Source organism: Zootoca vivipara, chromosome 5 (assembly GCF_965207765.1).
Source record: "Zootoca vivipara chromosome 5, rZooViv2.hap1.1, whole genome shotgun sequence".
Classification (NCBI taxonomy): domain Eukaryota; kingdom Metazoa; phylum Chordata; class Lepidosauria; order Squamata; family Lacertidae; genus Zootoca; species Zootoca vivipara.
The window spans coordinates 5,784,561-5,811,691 of NC_142588.1; the positions used below are offsets into that span (position 1 = coordinate 5,784,561).

At 42.9% G+C, this 27,131-nt stretch overlaps 1 protein-coding gene across 1 annotated transcript in view; it reads right to left on the reverse strand.

Moving 5' to 3' along the window:
- SEMA3A (semaphorin 3A) overlaps positions 1-27,131 on the reverse strand; it is a 196,935-nt gene that overhangs the window by 80,437 nt on the left and 89,367 nt on the right. The window contains exon 4 of the mRNA XM_035137741.3: positions 17,293-17,412. Within this exon, the coding sequence (XP_034993632.1) occupies positions 17,293-17,412 (120 nt within the window). The remainder of the gene's footprint in view (positions 1-17,292; positions 17,413-27,131) is intronic.

The following is a 27,131-nucleotide window of genomic DNA, read 5'->3' on the forward strand; positions in this document are numbered from 1 at the left end:
TTTTTTAGATGAGGTAATATATACCAAATTATGTAAACACGCTTTTTCTTTATTTTCATACCCATTGCTGCAATTTGATTTAATGATATTAAAATTCCTTTCCTTCCAGTTCCATCACAGACTTTTAAACTGGCTTTCATACAGACTTTTAAACTGGCAGAACTATAGAGATGCAAAGTGTTGAATGCAGCCTCCTAAACAATACGCCCACCCCCCCAAAAGAAAAAAAATAATGTCACCTACTTGATTGTTGTAATATTAAAGCATCCCACTGTGTTTATTACTGTGCAGGACTCAAGTAGGATTACAGGACTGGACTCAAGTAGGATTACAGGAAGAAGGTAGGCTGCCCCCTGGATATCATCTCCAAAAGCAAATAGGAGTTCTGTGATCTCAACACATGCACATTTTATTAATGGATTGTCACTTTAGTAAGGTGCTTTTGAGCCTACTCCAAAGGTACTCCTCCCCCTACCCTTTCCTGCAAACCTTTCCAGAGAAATAAATAACTCTACTAATAAAAGCTGTGAATTCCTTTTACACCCCAAACCACATATTGAATTAGCACACTCTTCTTGGCTCCTTCTAATAAACTTGGTCACTTCAATCTGTCTGTTCTGCTTTCCCCTACGCTCCTTGAAGAGCACAAATTAAATGCAGTTTATATTGCGTTAACATACACGGGCTGACTTGACAAGTATTTTCCATGTTGGAGCATTCATTACTTTCCTGCTTTCTTGCATATTATGAAGCATTTGCTTTACAACTCTCATGGAGCACCATTCCCACGTGAGGACTCAGGAAGTGTGGATTACAAAGAAAGCAAGGCTGCTTCTCAACATGGCAGCTCCATGTCAAATTCCACCTTACCCTCTACAATGGCTTCCCCCGAACAATTCTGGGAGCTGTAGTTTGTTAAGGGTGCTGAGAGTTGTTAGGAGAACCATATTCCCCACACGGAGACACAATTCTCAGAGTTCCCTTTGAAAAGGGTTTGATTTTTAAACCACATGCTGGCATAGCTGCCAAGTTTTCCCTTTTCTCACGAGGAAGCCTATTCAGCATAAGGGAATTTCCCTTAAAAAAAGGGAGAACTTGGCAGCTATGCATGCTGGAGGAGACTCTTGAGAGTCCCATGGACTGCAAGAAGATCAAACCTATCCATTCTGAAGGAAATCAGCCCCGAGTGCTCACTGGAAGGACAGATCCTGAAGCTGAGGCTCCAATACGTTGGCCACCTCATGAGAAGAGAAGACTCCCTGGAAAAGACCCTGATGTTGGGAAAGATCGAGGACACACGGAGAAGGGGACGACAGAGGATGAGATGGTTGGACAGTGTTCTCGAAGCTACAAACATGAGTCTGACCAAACTGCGGGAGGCAGTGGAAGACAGGAGAGACTGGCGTGCTCTGGTCCATGGGGTCACAAAGAGTTGGATACGACTAAACAACAACAACAAGGAATTGTAGCTCTGGGTGGGGAAACTCTCAGCACCATTAACAAACCACAGCTTCCAGAGTTCTTGGGGGGAAGCTGTGACTATTTAAAGTGGTATCGTAGTGCTTTAAATGTAGAGTGCAGATGTGGCCAATGTCTACTTAAATTACCTCTGGTCCCCCTGCATCATAATTCAAGGCTCCCATTCTTTGGTGCACATTATAAGACCAACTAGATGTCATGGCAGCCGTGGGGGGCAAGCAGAAGGAACACTTTTGGCAATGGGGTCATGTTTTTGTGGTGTGTAATACAACACTTGGCAAATCTATTCAAGAAATGAAAACATGAAACCGCTAGTGAATTAAAAAATTATACAAGCATTTTGTGTTTCCCTATGGGTACCTAGACTACTATGTCTGAGCAGTGGCATCTAGTCAAGCAGAAAGTTAAACTTGCAACAAACGGGGGGTGGAGACAATAAAGGACTTATTTGCGAGAGTTGACACATGGTTTGTATTTTAAGTGCAATCACATAATCTTTTTCAAAAAAAGCAGTTGCAAGCTTGCTAATAAACAATGGTTGTAGATGGCTTTGCAAACAGTAAAATACTTCCAGGTTTCAGCGGTGGTGCCATGTTTGCAAAAGTGTGTTTTGGTGGACTTATAAAAAGGTATAGTTATTGAGTAGCAGCTTTGGAAAATAATCAATACCATTTGTCATTAAGGTACAACAACACTTTTTCATTTCCTTTTTGCAAAACATAAAGGAAACCATGCAGAACCATTCATGGTTTTAGCTAAAAATACCTATGGGAAAGGAAACCCCCGGCAGCTCTACAAAGTTAATGCTGCAGTCTGTGCTTTCAATCCTTCCATCAAGTTGGGAGACTTCTAAAAACTGTGTTTCAGGGATGGCTCAGTCTCCAAAGAAGACCTTCAGTGTAGAAAGAGCATCTCGTACCTCCTTTAGGAGTTATGTGACCACCTGCTTTGCTTTTCTGTGTTTTGCCTCATGCAAACCACCTCAGACACCACACACACACACACACACACACACACAGTGCTTTTTTTCTGGGGGGATGCAGGGGTACACATACGCTTAAACATTTTGTGAATCTAAGTGTGGCCTCATTGAGGGGCAGTATTTCAATATGAGTAGGAAAATGAGAGTACCCCTAAACATTTTTTAAAGAAAAAAGCACTGTAAATATACATTGGTACCTCGATTTAAGAACAGTCCGGTTTAAGAACAATTTGCTTTACAAACTCCCCAAAAACGGAAATAGTGTCTTGGTTTGAGAACTTTACCTCGGTCTAAGAATGGAATCCAAACGGAGGAATGGCACCAGCGGCAGGAGGGACTCTGGGGTTGCGGTACCTATTTATCTACTTGCACTTTGATGTGCTTTCAAACTGCTAGGTTGGCAAGAGCAGGGACCGAGCAACGGGAGCTCACCCCGTCACGGGGATTCGAAGCGCCGACCTTCTGATCGGCAAGCCCTAGGCTCTGTGGTTTAACCCACAGTGCCACCCGCGTCCCGAGTCCCAGATAGATACTGTTCAAATAATTATAACAATGCAGGTGACCTTGGGGGGTCATGAAGTCCAACCTGTGCTCACTGCAGAATCTACAACGCTAGCTTTGCAAGGACAGCCATCCAGCCTCTGCTTTATTATCTCCAGCGAAGGGCAGCCCTCCCTCCAACTCCCAAGGCATGTCTGCCTCACTGTTGAACAATCCATACTTCCTGTCCTGCGACTTTTCCTTAGGGAAAACATCTCTTGAGCACTCAATTAGAGCAAATGGCAATTTGGGCTTTTGTATGGAAATGGGTAGCTGAGCAAGAGTGCAAATACAGCACGGTGATGAATGGGGAGCTGTGCTGTAGCTTCAGGGGGTGGGGAGCTGTGGTTTCTGCCCTTTGTGAAGCCTCCAGAGGGGCATCATTGAGGCTCCCAGCCTGTGTGTGGGAGCACACACACACACACACAGATGCACATGAGGGTGCAAAACTGGGTCTTTGACCCAGGTGAAATGAATCCTAGCTTCGTCTTGAATGGCATGGGAGTAGCCAGGGGGAGGCAGGGAGGGACAGTTGCCCCCCCATCAATGAATGAATGAATGATATTTATTACGGCCATTGGCCCATCACATAAAACACATTTCCCAGAACGACATATAAATAACTGTGACTTCCGTCTGGGGTTTACACAAAAATTAAGATCAATAAAAATAAATAAAAATAAATAGCAAACTGAGGTTTTGCCCCTCACAACAAAAGGCCTCCCCCCCCCAACAAAAACCCTGGCTACGCCCATGCCTGACAAGGAGGGACAGGGTCGTGCTGGAAAGGCTTAGGCAGCCTGATATTTCCTGCAAGCCACCTTGTAGAGAATGTCATTCTAATACAGTAATGTCTTTGTTCCATCTACGTTATAAAAGCAAAAAAGGCATGAATTCCAAACTGTTCCCTTTTGCATGATCTTTATGGGCAATACTGCTTTCCCTAAATTCCCTAAATTGGTTTCTACAGACCTGGTAGTTAATTCCATTACATAAACACACCAAAAGCATGGCTGAAATAGTATTATTGAATAGGTAAAGGTAAAGGGACCCCTGACCATTAGGTCCAGTCGTGACCAACTCTGGGGTTGCACGCTCATCTCGCATTATTGGCCGAGGGAGCCGGCGTATAGCTTCCAGGTCATGTGGCCAGCATGACAAAGCCGCTTCTGGCAAACCAGAGCAGCACACAGAAACCACATTTACCTTCCCGCTGTAGCGGTTCCTATTTATCTACTTGCATTTTGACGTGCTTTCGAACTGCTAGGTTGGCAGGAGCTGGGAACAAGCAACGGGAGTTCACCCCGTCACAGGGATTCGAACCGCTGACCTTCTGATCAGCAAGCCCTAGGCTCAGTGGTTTAAACCACAGCGGCACCTGGATAGAGGCCTGTAAAGTAACCATTAAATAGCCAGGTAACCTTCAGCTTTTCTGTAATCAGATGTATCTGCAACATTCATCATTACTGTGCACTTTGCCCCCCCCCCAAAGGAATGTTCACCACTGGGTGGAAGGTGTCTAATACCTCTGAGTCCAGGGAGGTTCTCTTGAGGAGACACACCTTGGCTCAGCGGAGGAGCAATTCTTGCTGGCACCTGGGGCCGGTGAGGAATGCACCCCTCAAAAAAACTGTGCCTGGGGCTATGCCCCCCCCCTGCAGCCTCGCCTATGCTATGCCTCTACCTTGGCTCGTTCTTATCAGCTAAGAAGGGGAAGGGTTGAAAAGGCAAGTGGTAGGCCAGGCCCTTTCAGGGCTATGGTAAAAGTTAAATTTGTCTATGGGGTGTGGTGCTACTTGAAACAGATCCAGCAGCATATGTGTTCTAACAGTCACATATATCTTTCCACAGTGACGCAAAGCATCACCAAGGGACCTGTCTCAAAAACGGTTGCTGCTATGTTTCTTCTGCAATGGTGACACACGAAGGATGTGCTAGACTGAAACATACTCACTGTAAGTGGTCTCCATAGTCCACTTAGAGTCTCTAGATTCCACCAAGGTGAACAAATTTTGGGGAGACCTCTATCTTTAAGCACATTACACTCCCCATCAAAGAATTAAACAAGCCTAAAGGAATTCCCGGCCAAGACCATGCCACTGAAAGAGCCAGCAATTTTTATAGCCACCTGGCAATTTTATTTTCAAGGCTAAAATATAACACGTCAGCCACAACCCAAATCCACTATTTCCTTCCACTAAATGTTTTAAAAGTCTCTTTGACAAGATATTTGTGGGGAGTTATCAACAGAATGCAGGTGCTTCCTTTAGCAGCACAAATTACTTTTGAAATGTGATTTTAAAAATACCAAGGTCAGTCAACCTGCCTTCGTGGCATGATCCTGGAAGTTATATAATGCAGCTTTGGTACAGATAGCCTCAGTTATGTACTTCGTAACTTTCTAGATCCACATTTCTCTCTCTTACTGCCCTAAATCAAAAATCACTTTATCCTATCTATCTTCAATTCATTTCCGCAATTAAACCTGCCCATGTACTGTATCATTGTCTTTTCATTAAATGGGTTTTACCAGATGGTGGGTGGTGTTTGTTTTCTCTGCAGATCAAAGAGTTCAGTCAGGCCTCCCTGCAGTATCCCTAAGGTGTGTGAATGAAACTTTGCATATGTTGTACAAGAACAAGAGTGGGACAATGTTTTCAATTATTTCCCCTGCTCTGAAGCCACATTGCTGAGTTTTTTTGCTGCTAAAGGAAACTCATGGCCTGTCGACAAGAGTGGGTAATATATTTATATCTATATAAAACCTACAATACATAGGTAAAAGTAAAGGAAAAAACACAAGCAAATTTGCAAGGGGTGGCGGAAGGAACTCATTCAGCTCGCTCTTCCCAGCGGACAATCAGAAGGCAACTCTCAGATTACACACCTCAATGCAATTTGGGGGTGCAATAAATGTGGACACACACACATACATATGTATTTTACGTAAAAGTACAAAATGTGTGTTTTATGGGTGAATTAATTGAGCGGTATTTTAAAAGTGGTTATTTTATATTAGAAATATGCGTTTTATGTAAAAACTGTGTGCAAACTGTAGACAGTTTAATTGTGGGCTGGTTGTGTGTTCTTTCAAAAATTCCACACAAAATGAGACCGAACTGATTTAGGATTGAGTGCCACCGAGACTGAAATGGGCTGGAGTTAGGCAGCCTAATTCATCCCTAAGATATCTGGAGTTCTACAGAGGCAAAGACAATTAAAACTTGAGCAACATTTCTCAGGAGCAATTTCTTTGCCCATGCAAATGTATTGTACGATATCAGATCATTCAGTATTGTGAAGCCAACTCTGACTGGAAGCAGATCTTTGAAGTAACAACTTTCCCAGCCATCCTAATCAAGACTGCTTAACATGATCTATGGGTCAGCAGGAATTGATGGAATTGGATGGAAATTGTGCAATTGCGATACAAGCTCTGCAAGTTCAGACGCATGTCCCATTTAGCTGACTATCCTGATTCTCACTCTGGTCAACCAGATGCTTGTCAGAAGCCCCCCCCCCCAGTAGAACATTTTTGTTCCCCATCAACTGGCATTCAGATACTGCCTCTGATTCCGGTGCAGAACATCATCATGGGGACTAGTAGTCATTGACTGGTAGCCACTGATACCCGTATCCTCCATGAATTTGTCTAGCCCCCTGTTGAAGCTGTCTAGCTTGGTGACCATCATCACATATTGTGGAGACCTCTCACCATCATTTAACTATGTATTCTTATGTTGTTATGCATCACACAGAAGCCATCACATCATGTCATGGAGTAACCCTGAAGATGCAGCATGAATATTCATTTTCTAGGAGTCAATAACTCTATATATATCCTAGCTGGCAGGATAAATAATTAACACCTAAATTGCAAATACTGAGAGTGTTTCCAACTCTCGTGAAAAGGATGATGAGAATCCAGACTACTAAATTCTACAGCAAAACGAATAAGTGACATCTCTGGTGTGAGAGAGAAATATTGAAGTATGGGGAGAGTGCTTGTTTCTCCTCTCTTGGTTACTATGGTGCATAAAAGAAATAAAGCAACCGGGAGGGAAATAATTGCACTTGCAAGGAGCAGCACTGTCTGGGGTGGGGGTGGAAGGGTTTCAAAGAACAGCAAAGAGCTGTTATCCTCAGCACCATGGGCTTCCACCATGAAGCTCTTATTGTCTGCCATCTTTTACTCTGGGAGGGCAGTGAAGCAAGGACTCACACAACTAGGGCATCATGTGTGGTCAAATGATAATAATAAAGTATCTAACCCACTGGAAGTGTGTGTCCCGACACATGAATTCGCTTTCATGGCAGCGCCTCCTCCTCCTCCCTTTCCCTCTTCATCAGCCTGGACAAAAGTTTTCCCACAGTTCTGGAGCTTGTTTCTTTGAACCTAATGAGTATGTTGACTGCCTTCACTTTCTCATTCATGAAAGCCATTCAGCTGTGGCATCCTGTATACAACTTGTAGTTGCAATCAACAAGCATTTCTGAGCACTGCAGAGGTGTAGTGGAAACATTAAGGAAACAATGGCAGCACTCAGAGAATTCTGGTGCAGAGACCCCATTCATTCAAAAGAAATGTTATCTTACTTGACACTCAGTTTTTGTTCCACTGCATTGTACTGAAATAATAATATAATAATCATAATAATCATAATTTATTATTTATACCCCGCCCATCTGGCTGGGCTTCCCCTGCCACTCTGGGCGGCTTCCAACAAACATTAAAATACATCAAATATTTGAAAGGTTTGTGTATCTGATCTTGAGCGTCACTTTAGTCCTAAATGTGATTCTAGTGCATATTTTGCTTGTTCACATATTGTGTTTTGCAATGCTATTTCTCTTGAATGAATTCATGTCTATATTATTCATAGCTTGATTCCACCCACCAGCAGCAGGAAGCAAATTCCAGCGATAGGACCTAGTTAACCACACACACTGTATGCAAACAAGGGTATTGTTTGTTGAGGGGATAACAACCGGTCCAAGGGTCCCCTGCATATGGGGCAACTTTGCCCAGTGGTGTGGTGGCTCAGAGACCAGTGAGGAGGTGGGCTCTTGTCTTCCCACAGTGGTCTGGTTAGATCCTGTGGGGCTGGGATTGCCCTGTGGGATCTCACAAAAGGGAGGAGTGGGGAGGTTCTCTAAAACAGGGGTTTCCAACAAAATTTTCTCGAGGACCCCTCATCGAGCCGCTATTGTGACAAGGACCCCCATTAATTCCTAATCCTAAAATTAAAAAGTGAGAGCCAAATTAAGAGTCTTTTTATATTTTATATTTATACGTTTTTTACAGTTGCTTGAACATCAAACACATTTTCTTCCTCTTCATCTGTAGGCCTTTGTCGTTTTAACAAACCACTTTTTAACCAACGGTCCATTTTTAACTACGCGAACTGTAGCTTCCGCGAAAAACAACACTTTGTTTACAAACACTACTGTTTTGCAAAGAGGCAGCGCGCGCCAGGGAGGAGGGAGGGGAATGGAGAAGACAGGGTACCTGCGCAGTAGCGCACAAATGAAGCCGACGCGCGCAAAGCATCTTGGGGAGGTGAGCGTTAGTAGAATGCGCACGCTGCCTCTTTGCAAACAGTAGTGTTTGTAAAGCGCCACTTAACGGCATACAGCAGAACTACTGCCTCTATCTAATTCTAGTTTTGCGCTAGACTCTGCTCATGCAGGAAGTGGCCAAAACAAAAAAATCTGTTATCATACAAAATATATTTAATATATTTTTTATTCTAATAGCATCCTACGGACCCCTCTGGCTTGGCTCGCGGACCCCTGGGGGTCCCCGGACCACCTGTTGGGAACCACTGCTCTAAAAGGTCTTCTTGCTCGCAGGAGTTTAGGGCTATTTTGGCCCTGCTGTTTTGGCCCTACTTGGTTGCTCACTCACTCACACTGTGCTCTGTTCTTGTCTCCACTCCCTGCAGACTGTCTTGTTTTGACCTTCTGGATGCACAAGCAACGTTCAAAGTGACTCCAGCCACCACACCAAACATCATCAGCGCTTCAGTTCCAGCAGCCTTGATTCTGCTACAGTCAACAACCTGACCACATCCAGCCTTGGCAAAAAGGAAAGTGAACCAGAATGGGCTCTGGTTGCCTATCATTGATGGTGCAGCAGCTGCTCCAGCACAAACCATTGGTTTGTGGATACCAACTGCAAACTTCCATGTTATTTTAGCCTCCCTAAAGGTAAAGGGTAAAGGGGCCCCTGACCATCAGGTCCAGTCGTGTCCGACTCTGGGGTTGCGGCGCTCATCTCGCTCTATAGGCCGAGAGAGCCAGTGTTTGTATGCAGACAGCTTCCGGGTCATGTGGCCAGCATGACAAAGCTGCTTCTGGTGAACCAGAACAGCGCACGGAAACGCTGTTTACCTTCCCGCCGGAGCGGTCCCTATTTATCTACTTGCACTTTGATGTGCTTTCGAACTGCTAGGTGGGCAGGAGCTGGGACCGAGCAACAGGAGCTCACCCAGTTGCAGGGATTCGAACAGCCGACCTTCTGATCAGCAAGCCCTAGGCTCTGTGGTTTAACCCACAGCGCCACCTGGGTCCCATAGATGCACATTATTCTTGTCTCCATAAATACATTTCAAGTCATACTTCTGTCTCTGTCAAAATACTGCCCATCGAGGGAAAACCATTTGGGTGGTTTTCACATTTTATTCTGCTTAATAAACTTTTGCTTTCTAACCATAGCAACTGGGGTTTGACATTTAAATGGGCAGGCTCTGAATGTTGAGCTTTACTATAATTGTGGGGGATGGAGGGAATGAATAAATCTCAATTTGGGAGGTTAAACAGAAGCAACTGTAATGAATGGAGAGTGCTACAATAATTTTAAAAGGGAAACCTTTCCTGCTAGCTATAATTATGACTAGAGCTGTAAATATAATGCCATGAAGGCTGCTTTTCCTTTGAAAGCATCATCTCATCTTGGAAATGTTTAAATTACCTGTTTGTTGAAATGATTAGAGAGTGCCCCAATAAATGCCACATACAAATAGAGAGAAATGCCACACATAATGGAGCGAAAGCAGGTTAGCCTGCCCCTAAATGAACCTAGCATAAAATTTAAACCATAATTTGAGCAAATACACAAGCCAGAAGCTGGAGCCTTATCTATATTGCTGCACTCATACTGATGGCACTTTGCAGATTTACATCAGATGAGCACAATAGCTCTAAAATCTACATTATCTGATAATGCATGAAACATGAATATGAGCTGATAACACTTCACTTGCTCTCCATTGTAGGACTGAAACCCTTTTGTGTGGATTCCAGGCTCCTGCCTTGCTCCATCACCACTGCAAACTGTAAAAGAGTTCAAAAAAGCTCAGAGGAAGATGCCAATTTATCCTTTTTAGGAAAATGCATCTAATATCAAAGCATTGGAAACAATGCAGTGCAAATATGGCCAAATGTTGAGAGCTGTACAATACATTTTACACAAGGAAAACCAGAAAACCAAAGAGGTTACAGGTGGTAATATTACAGAACTTCAGAGGCAACAGATTATGGTTGCAACTGTAATCAGGTTCCACTGTAATCTGTTCCACACACACATGATTTTATGAAAGCTTTTTCACAATACAATAAGATAAAATAAAAGAAACTAATCTAAATAAAAACAGAGAAAGAAAGAAAACAGAGTCATGGTAGCTCTTAGCCCTTGTCACCTGCAGAAAGTGGTGAACCCTCCCAACTCTCCTCACCTGGGAGCTTTCCTTTCTTCTCTCAGTCTCTCAGCCTGGGAGATCTTTTCTTCCCTGACTCTCACTCAGGTTCCTTCCATCAACCATCTACCACCTTCAGGTGTGTGTGTGTGTAACCCTTGGACCCAATAATGGCCCAGAGCAGAGGACACCGAAGAGAAGAAGAAAGAAAGAGGTGAAAGAAAAGAAGATACAAAATCTGTTCCCTGGAAATACCTTGAGTACAAAAGGTCCATCTTCTCCCTCTGTCTTGCCGCACCACCTGCGGACTGATGCAGCAGAAGGGCCTCTCTCTGGGAATGTACCAGGTTTGGGTCCACCCATGCTAACATCACTGGGGAGCCTTATGGCAAACAGGAATAGAGCTTCCTGGCCAGTAGAGACCCCACCTAAGCCTAATCTTCTGCAGAAGTGCTAGGGTGGGGGTGGGGTTTAGGATTGCAGACTAAGCCATATTGCATAGAAGCAACATCTTCCTTTGTTTCAGCTGTTTCTTATTTACTTTCTAAGTTCATTCATTCATACATTCTTGGTAATTTCAAGATCTGGAACACCTAAGCCATCTCAGCATTCCTAAGGCAATTTATACTTCTGAATGGACATGTTAGGAGCTATAGCATTTCAAAATCGCATTTCAAAGCTGATGAATGGCATGGGGTTCATTTAATGACACATTCTATGTTGTTAGGCAACTGGTGCTTTCATCGTTTCATTGCTAGATGCAGTACCAGCCAGGAGAGTATCAGGTGGCCACCAAACACACACATTCAGCTATGTTTATTAATGCCACTACACAAAACTGATGTTGGCCAAAGCAGCAGAGGCCTCCATTATGGCGCTTTGTGAGCTCCCATATTCATATTTATGCTTTCATGATTTCCTGCAACAAGGCATGTTCATATTTTTTTTTTATCCATATCAAGGTACTGATTGGCCTTTTAAAGCCCTATGGCTTGGGACTAAGATATTCAACACACTGCTCACACCTGAATGAGTTTATTTGGGCATTGAGAGCAACCACAGACACCCTGCTTTCTGGTGTACCAGTGACAGCAGCTAGCCCAATGGGGACCAGGGATAAGGGTCTTTTGGAATTTTCTCACTGGGTAATACAGGCACCCCCAACCTGCAGCCCTCCAGATGTTCTGGCCTACAACTCCCATGATCCCTAGCTAACAGGACCTGTGGTCAGGGATGATGGGAATTGTAGTCCAAAACATCTGGAGGGTCGAAGGTTGGGGATGCCTGGGGTAATATATATACTCTTATTACTGCTGGATTTTTTTAAAAAAGAGTTCTGAAGTCATTTTTGTTCCAGTCTATATTTGTTTGAATTGCGCTGTACTTGAGAAAACAAAATTAGCTGCTGGTGGCTTTTAATTTATGCTTAAAGGTCAAAATTGTGATTATTGCATTCTTATTTGTTTTGGAGCCTTGTAAACTGCCTTGCAGGGGCAGGACACATTGATAGCTGGGTAAATACAGCGCTAGCCTAGGCATGTTTACTCTAAAGTAAGCCCCAGTATGGTCAATGTGGCACAACCCCATGTAAATGTGCATGTAATTGTTGTAGCCTTAATCTAAAATTAAGTGATTAAACACAACAGCTGTGGAAAGAAGGGAACCTTTCCAACCAAAACAGTCCTAATCGCTCTGGCCACACATAATGTACAGAAAGGAGAGAGTTGGAGAGAGTATGGATAATATATAGTTCCATTTGACAGTATATGCCTGGTGGAAAAAATTATGCTAGCTTCTCTTCTCTAATCTCTCTTTCCATAAATTGTTGATCCAAGTGCCTATGTGTGGGGTGTGTGTGTGTGTGTGTGTGTGTGTGTGATCTTGCATGCTTATAAAACTGTAAAAGTAAATGATCTCATATTTGCCATCTATCTGCAGACAGTCTTCTTGGCAGATACCCAATAATTGACTGACATGCACGGTACTAAGCTAATTAATACGTCTACCAATTCCCAAATGGGACTCAGGAGTAAAAAAAATCTGTTTAATGGAGTAAGCAGTGACTGTGTGTGTGTGTGTGTTTGTGTGTGTGGTCCAGAGACAACTGATAATCGACAAAAATACATGTTGAAATAAATCTCTCAAGAGTATAACAAGAACCTGCTCTATAAAACTGTATGCCTGGAAGTAAGAGCATTTAAAAATTAATAGATGTTTTAATATGGAAGGGGGGGGGGGAAGAGATATTCATAGTCCTTAAGTCATCACTGGAGGAATATGTTAATTTTTTCTACAAGATGGAAATCTGATTTTTAACAACGATTAAGTGTAGCATCATTCACTTGAATAATGATGTCTTTATTTTTGTAACAATTTGCAGACTTGAATGTCAAATTCATGAGGTGGTCTCTGAGTAAATGCATTTTTTTTCTCAGGGGGGAAAAACATAGGCAAATCTGTTTTATGGATTTGAAATGTCCTTGGAAGCATAACTGGACAAGTTACTTCACGGACAAAAGTAAAACATATTTTTAATATCAAACATTTGTTAGTATAATACAATCACACTGTAAATTAGAAAAACCTCAAAGAGAAAATGAAGTGATTGGAGAAACTCCAGCTATTCCTGAGCATGTGAAAGATTAAATTCACAAATAAGTAAAGGTAAACATGCAGACCATAGCTGCCAAGTTATCCTTTTTTTTTTAAGGGAAATTCCCTTATGCTGAATAGGCTTCCTCGTGAGAAAAGGGAAAACTTGGCAGCTATGATGCAGACCCATAAGGAAAATTCCAAAAAAATACTTTAGGAGAACGCCTTTTATGAGGCCTATTATGTTCTGAGGGGCCTAATAAATATATTCCCTTAATATAGATTTTGGAATTTTAATGCTGCTGTTGTTTTAACAGAATGTGATTGTATCAGTGTCAGTTAAGTAAAAAATAGAGAGCTGAGCATCTAGTCTTCCACCCATGAGCGGGGGTTGTGCATCCATGGGGTGGGGAACATTGAAACAAATATGTGGATCTTCTGTCTCCCCCAAGCAGGGGCAACCAGTTCTTACTGACAGGAGCACTCAGTTATTATTATTTATTGAAGATCTATGCCGCCCTTCATCTGAGGATCACAAATATGCATAACACAGTAACAAGCAAAAACAATACCCCCCAGTTTAAAAGGCCATGGGTTGTTTAATCAGACAAAGGCCTGGGAGAAGATAAATGTTTTCACCTGGCACCTAAAGATATGTAACAAAGGCGTCAGGTGAGCCTCCCTTGGGAGGGCATCCCACAAATGGGGAGCCACTGAAGAAGAAGCCCGTTCGCATATTGCCACCCTCTGGACCTCATGTGGAAGAGGTGCACAAAGAAGGGCTTCAGCTAATGATCGTAGGGTCAGGTCGTTTCATATCAGGAAAGGTGGTCCTTGAGATATTGCAGTCCTCAGCCATTTAATGCTTTGTAGGTCAAAACCTACAAAACAGGTGGCGCTAAACCACTGAGCCTAGGGCTTACCGATCGGAAGGTCGGCAGTTCAAATCCCCACGACGGGGTGAGCTCCCGTTGCTCGGTCCCTGCTCCTGCCAACCTAGCAGTTCGAAAGCATGTCAAAGTGCAAGTAGATAAATAGGTACTGCTCCGGCGGGAAGGTAAATGGCTCTTCCAGGCGCTGCTCTGGTTTTGCCAGAAGTGGCTTTGTCATGCTGGCCACATGACCTGGAAAAACTGTCTGCGGACAAACGTCGGCTCCCTCAGCCAGTAAAGCAAGATGAGTGCCGCAACCCCAGAGTCGTTCGCGACTGGACTTTACCTTTACCTTTAGGTCAAAACCAGCACTTTGAATTGCACCTGGAAATTATCTGGCAGCCAGTGCAGTCGGGCCAGGACTGGCACTATATGCTCGAGCCGTTGTACATGAGATTTTCTTTTAGCGATCATTTGCCAATTACCTGGAAGTATGCTGTACTGTACGGAATGGGACTTACTCCCAAGTAAACATGTGTATGATTGTACTACCGGTGCATTTTTTTAAAAAATAACTGCTGCCCTTCTTGTAAATTCTTCTTGTTTCATTGCGGGGACTTACGTTGTATTTTAAATCCCTTGTGATACCATCAAATAAGATGGAAGGACTTTAGCTTAGGGAAGAGTCAAGGCTGGTCAGCTTCCTCTGTTTCTAATACATGCATAGTTTTAGGATCTCAAAGAGCTATTCATGATGCCCAGTCTAGCTGAATGGGGTTGCTCAGCTTCACCCCAGGTAGGTCTCTAGGTCATCAAAACAGCTTTTCCTGTTTTGGGATGTGGCCCTTATTTTCAAGGGCTTCTTTAAATACAGAACATCCTGTCCCCTTCCTCCCTGGGCAAATTCAGGAAGCTATAGGTCCCTGCTTTCCACAGAACACATGCAATTAGATTTATTCCAAACCCTGCTTATTCAGCTGAAAAGGCTCCCAAAACAAAAACAAGGCCATTCTCAGGACATAGCATAAAAGGGGAAAGGGATGGGATAGTAGGAGAGACAAAGAAGAAGTAGGTAGCAATTCTTAAAGTTACTTTCCTTTTAATGACCAGCTGAGAGCCTGACGGAGTTGCTGCTGCTAAATGCTTCAAAAGATCACGAAAGCAGCTGATCTCTTAGCAGAGTCAGTGCTTCCCTTCTCTTCCTCTGCACCTCTATGGAAAAACTGCAGGTAGCCCCTGACAGTTGATGAAGAGCCAAAGACTGAAGGTGTCTCAGTAAAGCCGGCTTCCATTCTGTTGGTCAGTCTAGCCCACTATGGTCTGGCAGCAGCTCGCTGAGGTCTCTGGCAACAGTATTTCCCAGCCTTGCTACCTGAGATCTGGAGGCTGCAGGAACTGAACCTGGGGCCTTCTTCAGGCACGACATGCACTGCTGCCCCACACCATAACTGCAAAGTGGGGTGGGGTTGTTCTCTTTTAGTCAAAAGTGCAAGTGTAGTGTAGTGGCTAGACTAGGACCTGGGAGACCATGGAGTTCATTGGATGACCTTGGACCAGGGTACTTGAAGAGGGGGAGAACCATGGATGCCACCTTGAGCCCTTGGATAAAAGGTGGGATAGAAATGCAATAAATGCCACAAACAAATAAATAACAACTGAACCTTTGGTTTCCATGGGCCTTCACTGGTTAACTTCACTACTGAGGAGCTACACATACTGTACACACAAACATATCCCATAATCTGTGCTTGGTGTTACGCAGGTTTGGGCTGCAACCAACAATGAGGGCAGCAGAGAAAGAAGTGGCAGAATCTGCCCAATACTCTCCTGCAAGAAACCCAGTGAAATCTGTGGGAATTGTGCAGGAGCGCTGCTCTCATGCCTGAAAGTCCCAGGGTTGGGTGTGTGGAACTGTGCAAATGAAACAAGCCAGGCCTTATTTGACTCAACAAAAATCATCTCCAGATAAATATGAAACTGGGGGATGCACGTATGTACACTCCAGATGGGGAGAAAAGAGCTGTGGTGTCAGACTCCACAGACTGGGAGGCGGCCCTTAAGGGGGAAACTGGCACCAGAACAAAGGTGCTGATAATAGGACATGCTTAGATAGCTACCTATCAGTCAGGAGCAGAAACGGAAACGTGAGCAGCTGGCCTTGGAAACCACAGAGGCAATTCTAAACGTACAGTATTTAATCATTAAGCAAGTCAGAAAATGGCTTATGGGTGTGATCTACCAGCTAAGGGTTTTTAAGCCCCACTGGTTTCATTGGGAGGGGAGGGCACATGCTTAAAATGAGGCTTGTTAACTCCAATTGCAGCAGGCCCTGATGCAGCAGCTAAAAAAGCCAATGCAATTCTGGGCTGCATCAATAGGAGTATAGCATCTAGATCAAGGGAAGTAATAGTACCACTGTATTCTCCTCTGGTCAGACCTCACCTGGAGTACTGTGTCCAGTTCTGGGCACCACAGTTCAAGAAGGATACTGACAAGCTGGAACGTGTCCAGAAGAGGGCAACCAAAATGGTCAAAGGCCTGGAAACTATGCCTTATGAGGAATGGCTTAGGGAGCTGGGTATGTTTAGCCTGGAGAAGAGAAGGTTAAGGGGTGATATGATAGCCATGTTCAAATATATGAAAGGATGTCATATGGAGGAGGGAGAAAGATTGTTTTCTGCTGCTCCAGAGAAGCAGACACGGAGCAATGGATTCAAGCTACAAGAAAGAAGATTCCACCTAAACATTAGGAAGAACTTCCTGACAGTAAGAGCTGTTTGGCAGTGGAATTTGCTCCCAAGGAGTGTGGTGGAGTCTCCTTTGGAGGTCTTTAAGCAGAGGCTTGACAGACATATGTCAAGAATGCTTTGATGCTGTTTCCTGCTTGGCAGGGGGTTGGACTGGATGGCCCTTGTGGTCTCTTCCAACTCTATGATTCTATGATTCTATGATTTCTGAATTATGATATGGCTTTACCAGGACTGAAAGAAAAAGCTTCACTGCCATCCACAGCCCAGCAGTATTCCAGCCACTGGAGACAGTGGCGAAGGTGGAACGCAGCTTTGGAAGAAATCGAACTCATGATTGATTCAATGAAAAATTAAGTTGGTGCATTTAGATGCAGACTTACCTCAGGATGACCTCCAACTTCAATGTATGTGCACACGGGATGGAAAGCCCCAGTTCCACAGACATACAAATGAGTTTGGTTATAAGCCTTAAGCACCTTGACGAAGTTGGCACATTCTTTCTACAAAGGGCAAAAAAGGAGCATGAATTAAGTCAGCCTAAATATTGAATCCTCTCTTTGTCACAGGCATGCTACGTAACAATGTCTGCAGTTACTCACCATTGCTTTTTCATTTTAAACCTTCCAAGGCTCGATGTGGCTTTCCAACTAAACATTAATAATAATAATAATAATAATAATAATAATAATAATAATAATAATAATAACAATAATAATCAGTCTGAAACAACAGCTTCACAAGCAGTGGAAAGAAAGGGCTACAATGCCTATGCAGAAGCCATAGGCCTTTCAGAATAGGTGAGCTTCACATCCTTGCCAAAAGGCTATGTGAGCAGAGCATCTTTGAACCCCAAGGAGGTGCAGAGCAATTGCAGTATAAAGTCTCTGCTGCTCAGGTGATGAGACCTTCATGGCAAATGTGGGCAGCAGCTGGGCTCAAGTGTGCTTTGAAGAAGCAAAACGTGACATAAAATGATGGCTAATTTGGGATATGAGGAAAACAAACTCCTGCCCACATTGCTGTAAGTTTAAAACAATTTCATAATGGAACCAGTGAGGGTTGGGAAAGGAGGTGAAGTCTCTCCTCAAAAGACCTCCTGGCTCCATCTCCTCCTGGCACTTCTTGTACATCTGTGGAAACTAATTGCCAGTTTGGAAGCCAGCCCCCTGCCCCCTAGGCAACCGTCTCCTGAATTTCCTTCAGTTTCCCTCATCTGCAACATCTCAGCATTTGATGAGAATTTGGGAAGCCTGTCAAGCACAGGGAATCTGTCAGGGCAGGTGAGATGAAGCCTGGCAGGGGGGCTTCAGGCTATTTCACAAGCAAGCTATAAACAACCCTGTCCAAATGAAATAATAATGTTCCCCTTTGAAGTATGCTGGTCCTAAGATAAGAAGTGAAAGCATTCATATTGTTTTTCTTCTGAAAAAAATAAACCTTGTGATGACATATTGGGATGAAGTTACAGGTAGTCGAAACAAAATAAAAAAATTCCTTCCAGTAGCACCTTAGAGACCAACTAAGTTTGTCATTGGTATGAGCTTTCGTGTACATGCACACTTCTTCAGATACCTCGCCAAAGCTCATACCAATAACACGATACACGAAAGCTCATGCCAATGACAAACTTAGTTGGTCTCTAAGGTGCTACTGGAAGGGTTTTTTTAAAATTTTGTTTCGATATTGGGATGAAAAGATTGTTCCCTACTTTGAGCAGTGGATAGGAGTTCTTTGGGTTTTTGCCCATTCCTGTTACCTAAGATCTTTTGAACTGGATATAACTTTAGGATCTTCCATACGCAAAATATGGGCTCAGCCACCAAGATATGGTCTCCCCCCTTTTGAAAAAGTCACAAAGTAAGAAGCTGGTCTGCTTATTGCTTAGACTGCCTTTAGAATTCTTAGATACTGATTTGCAGACCAATTGCATTTCCAAAGCTACAATGAAGTCAAGGAGACTACAAGCAGTGTTAAGTGGTATGTGAATTGCCCCCTTAGGCTAAATCCTTCCATCAATTACTTCAGATTTACACAGTGCTGCTCTATTAATGTCAACAGAGTGTGTCCAAATTAATGCTAATATAACTGACAGCAAAAAAATGTATCCCACCCTCTCTTTTTAATTTGTCTCTCATCTACAACACATCGTATTTTTAACGATGGATTATAGAAATAAAAGAGCTAATGAAACACTAGGAGGGGCTACTAAGAGCAATAAACCTTCAACTATAAAATAAATTTATTTACCATTGAAAGTTTCCATTCCAGTTGCAATGGCTAAAATAGCTTTCCTGTGTTTTACAGCTGTTTTAAAAGAGCCTTTAAGCTCCATTACAGCCGTATACAGCCACAGCAGATTAGTTTCCTGTATATATTTTATGCAACTGAAAAAAATGTGAGTAAAAGAGGATATTAAACCACAAAAACGACATAAAATTGATGGCAAAGATTTCATCTCCACTGAGGGAAAGAGTTCAAAGTGAAGGTTTTTTTTCACTTTCTGTTTGATTCAACAAAACATACTGGGTGATAAAATAAAAAAAATTCCTTCAGTAGCACCTTAAAGACCAACTATGTTTTTATTTTGGTATGAGCTTTTGTGTGCATGCACACTTCTTCAGATACCAAGGTTGATGGACTTCCATTTCCTGCGGCTCAATGTGGTGCCTTCCATAGTTCTAGTTACAGGTAGGTAGCCGTGTTGGTCTGAGTTGAAACAAAATAAAAAAATTCCTTCAGTAGCACCTTAAAGACCAACTAAGTTTTTATTTTAGTATGAGCTTTCGAAGTGTGCATGCACACGAAAGCTCATACCAAAATAAAAACTTCGTTGGTCTTTAAGGTGCTACTGAAGGAATCTTTTTATTTTGTTTCGACTCAGACCAACACGGCTACCTACCTGTAACTAATACTGGGTGATATTCATTGTTAGTCGGACTCCTAGTAGTAGGTCTGCTGATTTCAATGGGACTCACTCCCAGGTAAATTGAATTAGGGTAATTCTCACGTCTTTGCTTTACTGGGCCTGTCAGGTCCTATGCATTATTACTTGAATGTCACTTTGTTGAATGGAATTTTTTCCTCTTAAATACACACAGGAGCTCAACCTTAGTCATGATGAACGGTGGCTGCATTGTGTCTATTGCTGATATTCTCACAGGCTGGGATCAGACTATAGTTTCACTGATCTTGTCCCTGCACGTGGGGGAGACCAATATCATCACATGCAACCCACCATGTGTCTTTTATTCTGCCTCTGGCACCCCATTTGTCCGTGCATGAGTGCAAGTTGCTCATATCCCAAGTATCTTATCTGAAACAAGCTATCTGTCTTCCCAGTTCCCAGCCAGATGAACCTATCTACAACACCACCATCTTATCAAGGTTTAACTGTGGTTTTTTGGCCCTCATCTAGCCAGCCACCATCTCCAGATATCAGTTGAGTACATCTATATCCCATCTTGATTCAGACAGAATGGAAAGGAAAAGTTGTGTCTCAACAGCATGCTGGTAGCACCTTGCTCCAAGCTCAGTGGTTTTGTATAGATATTAGATAGCATGAAGAACACGGTGGAACATGGTGCACATCATAGCACAACTGCTACGGAAGTGAAATCTCTAGTCTCTAAATGCCGCTCTCGGGTAGTGGCCTTGGAGGGAGTTGCAGCACTGTAATACAGTGTCCCAGTTACAGGTTGGTCTGCTGTAGTCGAAACAAATTTTTTAAAAATCCTTCCAGTAGCACCTTAGAGACCAACTAAGTTTGTTATTGGTATGAGCTTTTGTGTGCATGCACACTTCTTCAGATACCCAGTGTTCCAGTGTCACTCCAGCTGGACACCATGGTTCATGAATTGAAACCCACCAAAACATCAAGAGGAAATCAACACAGTATGTAGTATTCCCCATGTCTCTCACCTGCATAGAAGAGACTCAATGGGCTTACATATGAAAATATGCATTTAATCATTTGCCAGTCTGATATCCCAGAGAGGCAGTCATTTTAGTCTATAACAGCAAAAGACACTGCAGCGACTAGAGTTTTTTGCACTAGGACCTACTTCAGGCATCCCCAAACTTCGGCCCTCCAGATGTTTTGGACTACAATTCCCATCTTCCCCAACCACCGGTCCTGTTAGCTAGGGATCATGGGAGTTGAAGGCCAAAACATCTGAAGGGCCGCAGTTTGGGGATGCCTGGCCTACTTCAACCATTGTATAATCCTCTAATCTACAGTCCACAAAATTTTATGATACAATAAAACAATTTATTGTTAAGATGTGATAAAATTGTTTGTTGTTTCAGACTAGAACGACACCTAGACTTGACCTTCTGTTCCAATTTGAAAGCCACCATTTGAGAGACAGGACCATGATGTCGGCTGTAGAAGGTGCTCTACCTACCGCAAACCACCCCCTTTGTGTGTGTCTGCAGGACAAGTTCTAACAATGGTTGCCACCCAAACAGCCATACTCCATTGGAAACAGGAAGTGCCAATAAAAACTGTATTGGGCCCCTTAGATGCAGGCTGTCATAAAGCCTAATTAAATTTGCATTTGTGAAATGATTGCCAAATGGTATAGGAAAGCCTCCCAGTGGGCTTTGTTATGACATAGCCAAGACTGAAATACTCTGCCAATTTTATTAGGGCTCTCCCCTTCACTCCACAAAGCGATGGTATGATGGTATTCAGACATGTCTTAGCTGTGAAACTTGGCAAACAGTGTTATTCTGGAAATGGGTGACAAAGTATGCTGACTTCAATGCAAAGCAGTTCCTCCCGCTATTCTGGCTCTGAGCCTGGAATGACTTAGCCGTCTTCAAAATGGGCTTGTCCAACTTGGCAGCAGCTCACTGTTGCTGCCTTACCCTCCAGCCGACAGGATATTTGTTCTTTAATGGGAGAGCCAATGCTAACAATACAGAGTAGTTAAAGCTTGTGTGATCTTGGTGTAAGTTGCTGGCAAATACAGCAAAGGCTTTGTGCCTGTGTGTGTGTGCGCGCACACACAAGCTCTCTCTCTTTCTCTCTCTAAATATAACAGATGGGAAGCACATAATTTTGAAGTGCATGAACACTTACTCCTGATCTACACAAATCCCTCAACACATGGGAACACTGTTCCTAGGCTATGTCACTTCAAATTGCAAGTGGGAATCACATGATTAAATGTGTGTGCGCGCACACACACACACACACACACACACAAAATGATCTCTGAAATAGAAAATGATATATGTCTGGGAGAAGAGTTCTAACCTAGCCTGTATATTATATAATAAATTTTATATAGTGTATTATTATATTATATTAATTTCTCAGAGGAACATTTGCACATGTAACTCCACACCAGTAATGATCTTTTGTCCAGCTACAATTGGGAGGTTGCTTGCCAATGGGAAAATAATGTTCTGCATGTCCGTAGTGCTTTCCTTGAACCTTCTGCATGCATTGTTTCATTTGCTATTATTTTTATAGATCTGGAGATCGATCTTTTTTTAACTCAATCAACCAATGTGTGTCATGAAGCATGGGTATGATCCAGCCAAAGATAAGGAATTTTAGTTCCATTGATTTCAGCAGGAGAGAACTAAGCAGGGATCACATCACACCCTTTCTACAGAAGGTGAACAAAGGCTGACAGTGGCTTGTCAAAAGTCCCCAGGAGGAGTGAGAATCTGAATGGCATTATCCCATGTCCAATCAAAGTTATTCATTTGCTCTATTAGGAAGAGTGTGAAAGAGTGCTGATTGCAGTTCAAGTGGAGATTGTTTTCATCATATATTTATTTCCCATCCTGTTGTTGTTGTTGTTGTTGTTGTTTAGTCATTTAGTCATGTCCGACTCTTCGTGACCCCATGGACCAGAGCACGCCAGGCACTCCTGTCTTCCACTGCCTCCTGCAGTTTGGTCAGACTCATGTTGGTAGCTTCCGGTAATCTTAATTCCGGTTTAGGATTCATCCAGTTTATTATTATTATTATTATTACTACTACTACTACTAACAACAACAACAAGAACAGTACATTTACTTTGTGCTTCTTTTGGCCATGATCCAAACACACAGAGATGCTTTGGAAGTGTCCAGTAGTTGCCCTGCTGCTTTCATTGCCCGTCCACCCAGGTCCCATTACGTTTAAGACATGTGAGGAGCTTGTAGAATGGAGATGTTAGATAAAAAATATCCATTGACAACAGACAGATTTCTCATGACAACAGGGTTCCCATTATGACACCATTTGAGAATCAGTAATGTAATCACAGCGCAGGTGGTGCTGTGGGTTAAACCGCAGAGCCTAGAGCTTGCCGATCAGAAGGTCGGCGGTTCGAATCCCTGCGACGGGGTGAGCTCCCGTTGCTTGGTCCCAGCTCCTGCCAAACTAGCAGTTTGAAAGCACGTCAAAGTGCAAGTAGATAAATAGGTACCGCTACAGCGGGAAGGTAAACGGCGTTTCCGTGTGCTGCTCTGGTTCGCCAGAAGCGGCTTTGTCATGCTGGCCACATGACCCGGAAGCTGTACGCCGGCTCCCTTGGCCAATAATGCGAGACGAGCGCCGCAACCCCAGAGTCGGTCACGACTGGACCTAATGGTCAGGGGTCCCTTTACCTTTTAATGTACAATGTTAACTTTGTGAGATATGTCAGTCAAATCCAACATTCTAAGACTGTCTATGTGACAGTCAGTTTTGTCATTTGGTCATTTGGTCTGCTGCTGATAGGAGTGTTAAGTAGTGAATGCTCTGATGGTGTCTTTTTAGGCCTCACTAATATCTGTTATATAGTTTATATGTTATGTAACCTAAGTATGTACTCAATGAATCTGACAGTAAAGTAGTTTATGTTATTATCATTCAGATTCACGTGTATTTTTCTTTAAGAGGGACAAAAGGGATTATCAACCAGGAAGGCAAGAAGGCAGGAAGGTAGAAGGCATAATTATTAAAAGGACTCAAACGAGTTAGCAATCCGCTTGCTGCTGTGTAAACTCAAACAAGGAATCGTTTAACTCTGCTATATTATATAAATGTTCCTACAAACACGAGTCTCTTCTGGCTTCACCAGGCCACCCTTCTGCATTCTTATTCTTCCGCTTTCTTAGTTTCAGATACAGTTCCAAAGTTCTCTAGAGAGACCAGGAACCACCCTAAACCAAAGAATGAAGTGCTAGCACTAGATTTTCCTGCCAACAGTTACCACTTGAAAATTGGTATGTCTTTCTGGGCAGCAAAACCTCTCTATTTATTATTAAGCGGCTCTCAATATTTGTGTATCAAATAGATAGAAGGGATTGCACACACAGCCTGAGCAAACAATGAAAAGGTATATAAAATAAAAACTTAGGAGCCAAGCACAGAAGGATTTAAAAAAAACAAAACACAAAAGGTAGATAATGCTGATTATGTTATGTTATACAGATTTCTCCCCCTAGATGATTACAAAAATAAAGTCCACCCATCTGTCCAAACACCTGCACTGTATATGAATTTATTTATTTATTTATTTTAATTTTTTTTAAAAAAAAAACAGAACTAGGTGTTTTCACTAGATCTAGTCATTCTCTTTTCCTCCATAAGCTTGGAAATTACACATTTAAGCGTCAATGTCTGGAAGAGTATTGCATTTATTCTGAAGCAAGAACTGCCATTTCTTCTTACCAGAACCATTATCAGAACAGAACATTCACTTCTGCTATTTAAAAATAATCTCCCCCCCCCCAAAAAAGTGAATGAACTCACTTGCATAACCTTACAGGCATCTGGAAATCTAAGGGCTGAACTGGACTGAAAGTGGGAGATTGAATGTTGGAAGGTTCCCCACAACTCCGGAAAACTCCGCAGATATACAAAAGTAGCTCTTTAGTGCAGCCTTTTCGCCAACATGCTAATTCTTAGAGGGTAGGGAAGGTGCTCCTTCTTGTGTTCAAGTAATTATTACCACCACCACCCCACTAACTCTACCTGCAAGTTCAAGTGACATGGAAGGAGGAGGAGGAGGAGGAGGAGGAGGAGGAGGAGGAGGAGGAGGAGGAGGAGGAGGAAGGTGGTTGATGGAGACATGCTACAGATTACTCTCCTGTGTTTGAAAATAACTACTTACATAGCCTGGCAAACTGGCCACACAGTGAACAGTGGCAGGACTTCTTAGGGTTGTATCCCACTAAGTCACACTCAAGTTCTTTATAATAAATGGATGATGTCAAGTCCAGTGATTTCAGAGGGTTGGATTCAACTAAATAGTTGTGCTAATGGGTACCAAGGCAAGGAGTTCCATTGGTGCAATGAGGCTTTTACCTCTCCCCCTGTGTGCCACCCTGCCACCCTGCCACCCAGCCTGGCTCCGGAGAGTTGACAGAATAAGAGAGTAGGCCTACAATGTGTGTGCTGGTGAATGTTGCATATTCATTATGTGTGTTAGCTGTCTGTGTTATTCACCCTTTAAAACAACAACAACAACAACAACAACAACAACAACAACAACAACACATTAAATAGTATTTTTCTGCCTGTTTTAAAAAAATCAAATGAGAATAAGCATGTCACAGAGATGGCTGGGCAAAAACCTTCCTCCTTAACCTATAGGGGTTTTATTGGGGGGGCATTAAATTCTGGGGGAGGCCCCGCCTGCAGGATGAAGTGATATAACCAAACGAAGGTCATATGAGAGACAGAAAGAGAGAGCACTAAAATGGGCCCAGTAGACAACATGAATTCAGTGAGGCTGATTTTGAGGCAAGAGCAGAGCACACCTGCATCATTCAATAAATGAGTTTCACCATAAAATAATGTTCCACTATGAGCTTTCTATCAGAACCTGTGTCTCCTACGCAGAGAAAATCATGTCCAGCTTTGGCATTAAAGAGTTGGAAACATAGCTAAAATGGTGAGCAAAAAGGAATGGTTAAATAGACAGCGTGAAACATTCAGCCCTCTTAGGAATGGCATTACTCTTAAGGATGATGAGTATTGTCAAAAGGGAAGTAACAAAAGTGATAAACACAAAATTAGATTTCCTCTTTCTCTTGGAACGTCTCCTGGGAATTTTCAGAATGAAGCTGCTGACGGGGTGTGGACATTGATAAGGTATTTTTAGTAGCCCAGCACATCCCATTTCAAGTCTTGTTATCTCTCTGATTAAGTGTTCATTGACCAGAGAGACTCAAGTTATCTGTCTGATTTTTTGATAGAACAGAGTTCATGGGAAGAATTAGATTTCTTTCCTCTAAAGATACTACCCACGGCCAATTTTAAATGCATGCTGTTAAACAGAGACAGAGAATATATGTAGAAGAGAACTAGTCTGCAAAATAAATTGTGGAGTATCCAGAGGCTTAAGGTAAAATGATAATTTCACACAAGCCACCTATCTAGAGTTGGACATTCCAGAGGTGGAGATTTTTTTCCCTAGCTGGTGGGTCATTTTAACAGCTTCCTAATCCCCACCCCATGTGGGCCATTTTGATGAGTGGGTGGACTAACAACCTGTCAATTGCCTGATTACACAGCTTTACCACTGGACTCCAATGACTGGACTATAGGCTTTTCAGATGATTAGAAAAGTCCCAAGAAGGTTTCCTCAAAGCAATCCGAAATCCACTGCCTAGAAAAAGCCATCCGCTGCAGAAAAATGTACTGGCCCTTTAACTGGTCAGATGCACCATGGGTACAGTGGAAGGGCACTTCCATCTTGACTCTTGCTATGAAACAGGCAGCTGCTCCGACCTAGACACTGCAGGTGCAACCTACATTTTCTTCTTCAGCTACAGGATTGCTAACCATGGTCCTGAACCTGAACCTGCACCTTGGTCCTTGTCCAGGGTCCTGCTAATGTCAATGTTGCTTATTAGGCTACCACTTTCTCTTGGTGGTGGACATCACCATGGATCACAGTATGACCACTGAAAAGGCCCTGTCTATTGTGCTGACCAACCTGATAGATCTTACTAATTAGCCCATGAACATGGCCTCCATGGCCAGTCTTAGCTTTGAATGAGGTTATTTGAAAGAACACTTGAACCTATGTGGGGTTTGAAGGTAACCACCAGCAATTTAATTTGTGCCTGGAAGTGCACTGGCAATCAGTGCTGCTGGCACAGAAGTGGTGATATATGTTTGTGGGTTTTTTTTGTTTTTGGGGTTTTTTTTTTGCACAAGCAAGGAATCAGTACCTGAAGCTTTTCCAAACAGGGCCACAACCAGTGAATCAGTCAAACCTGACAA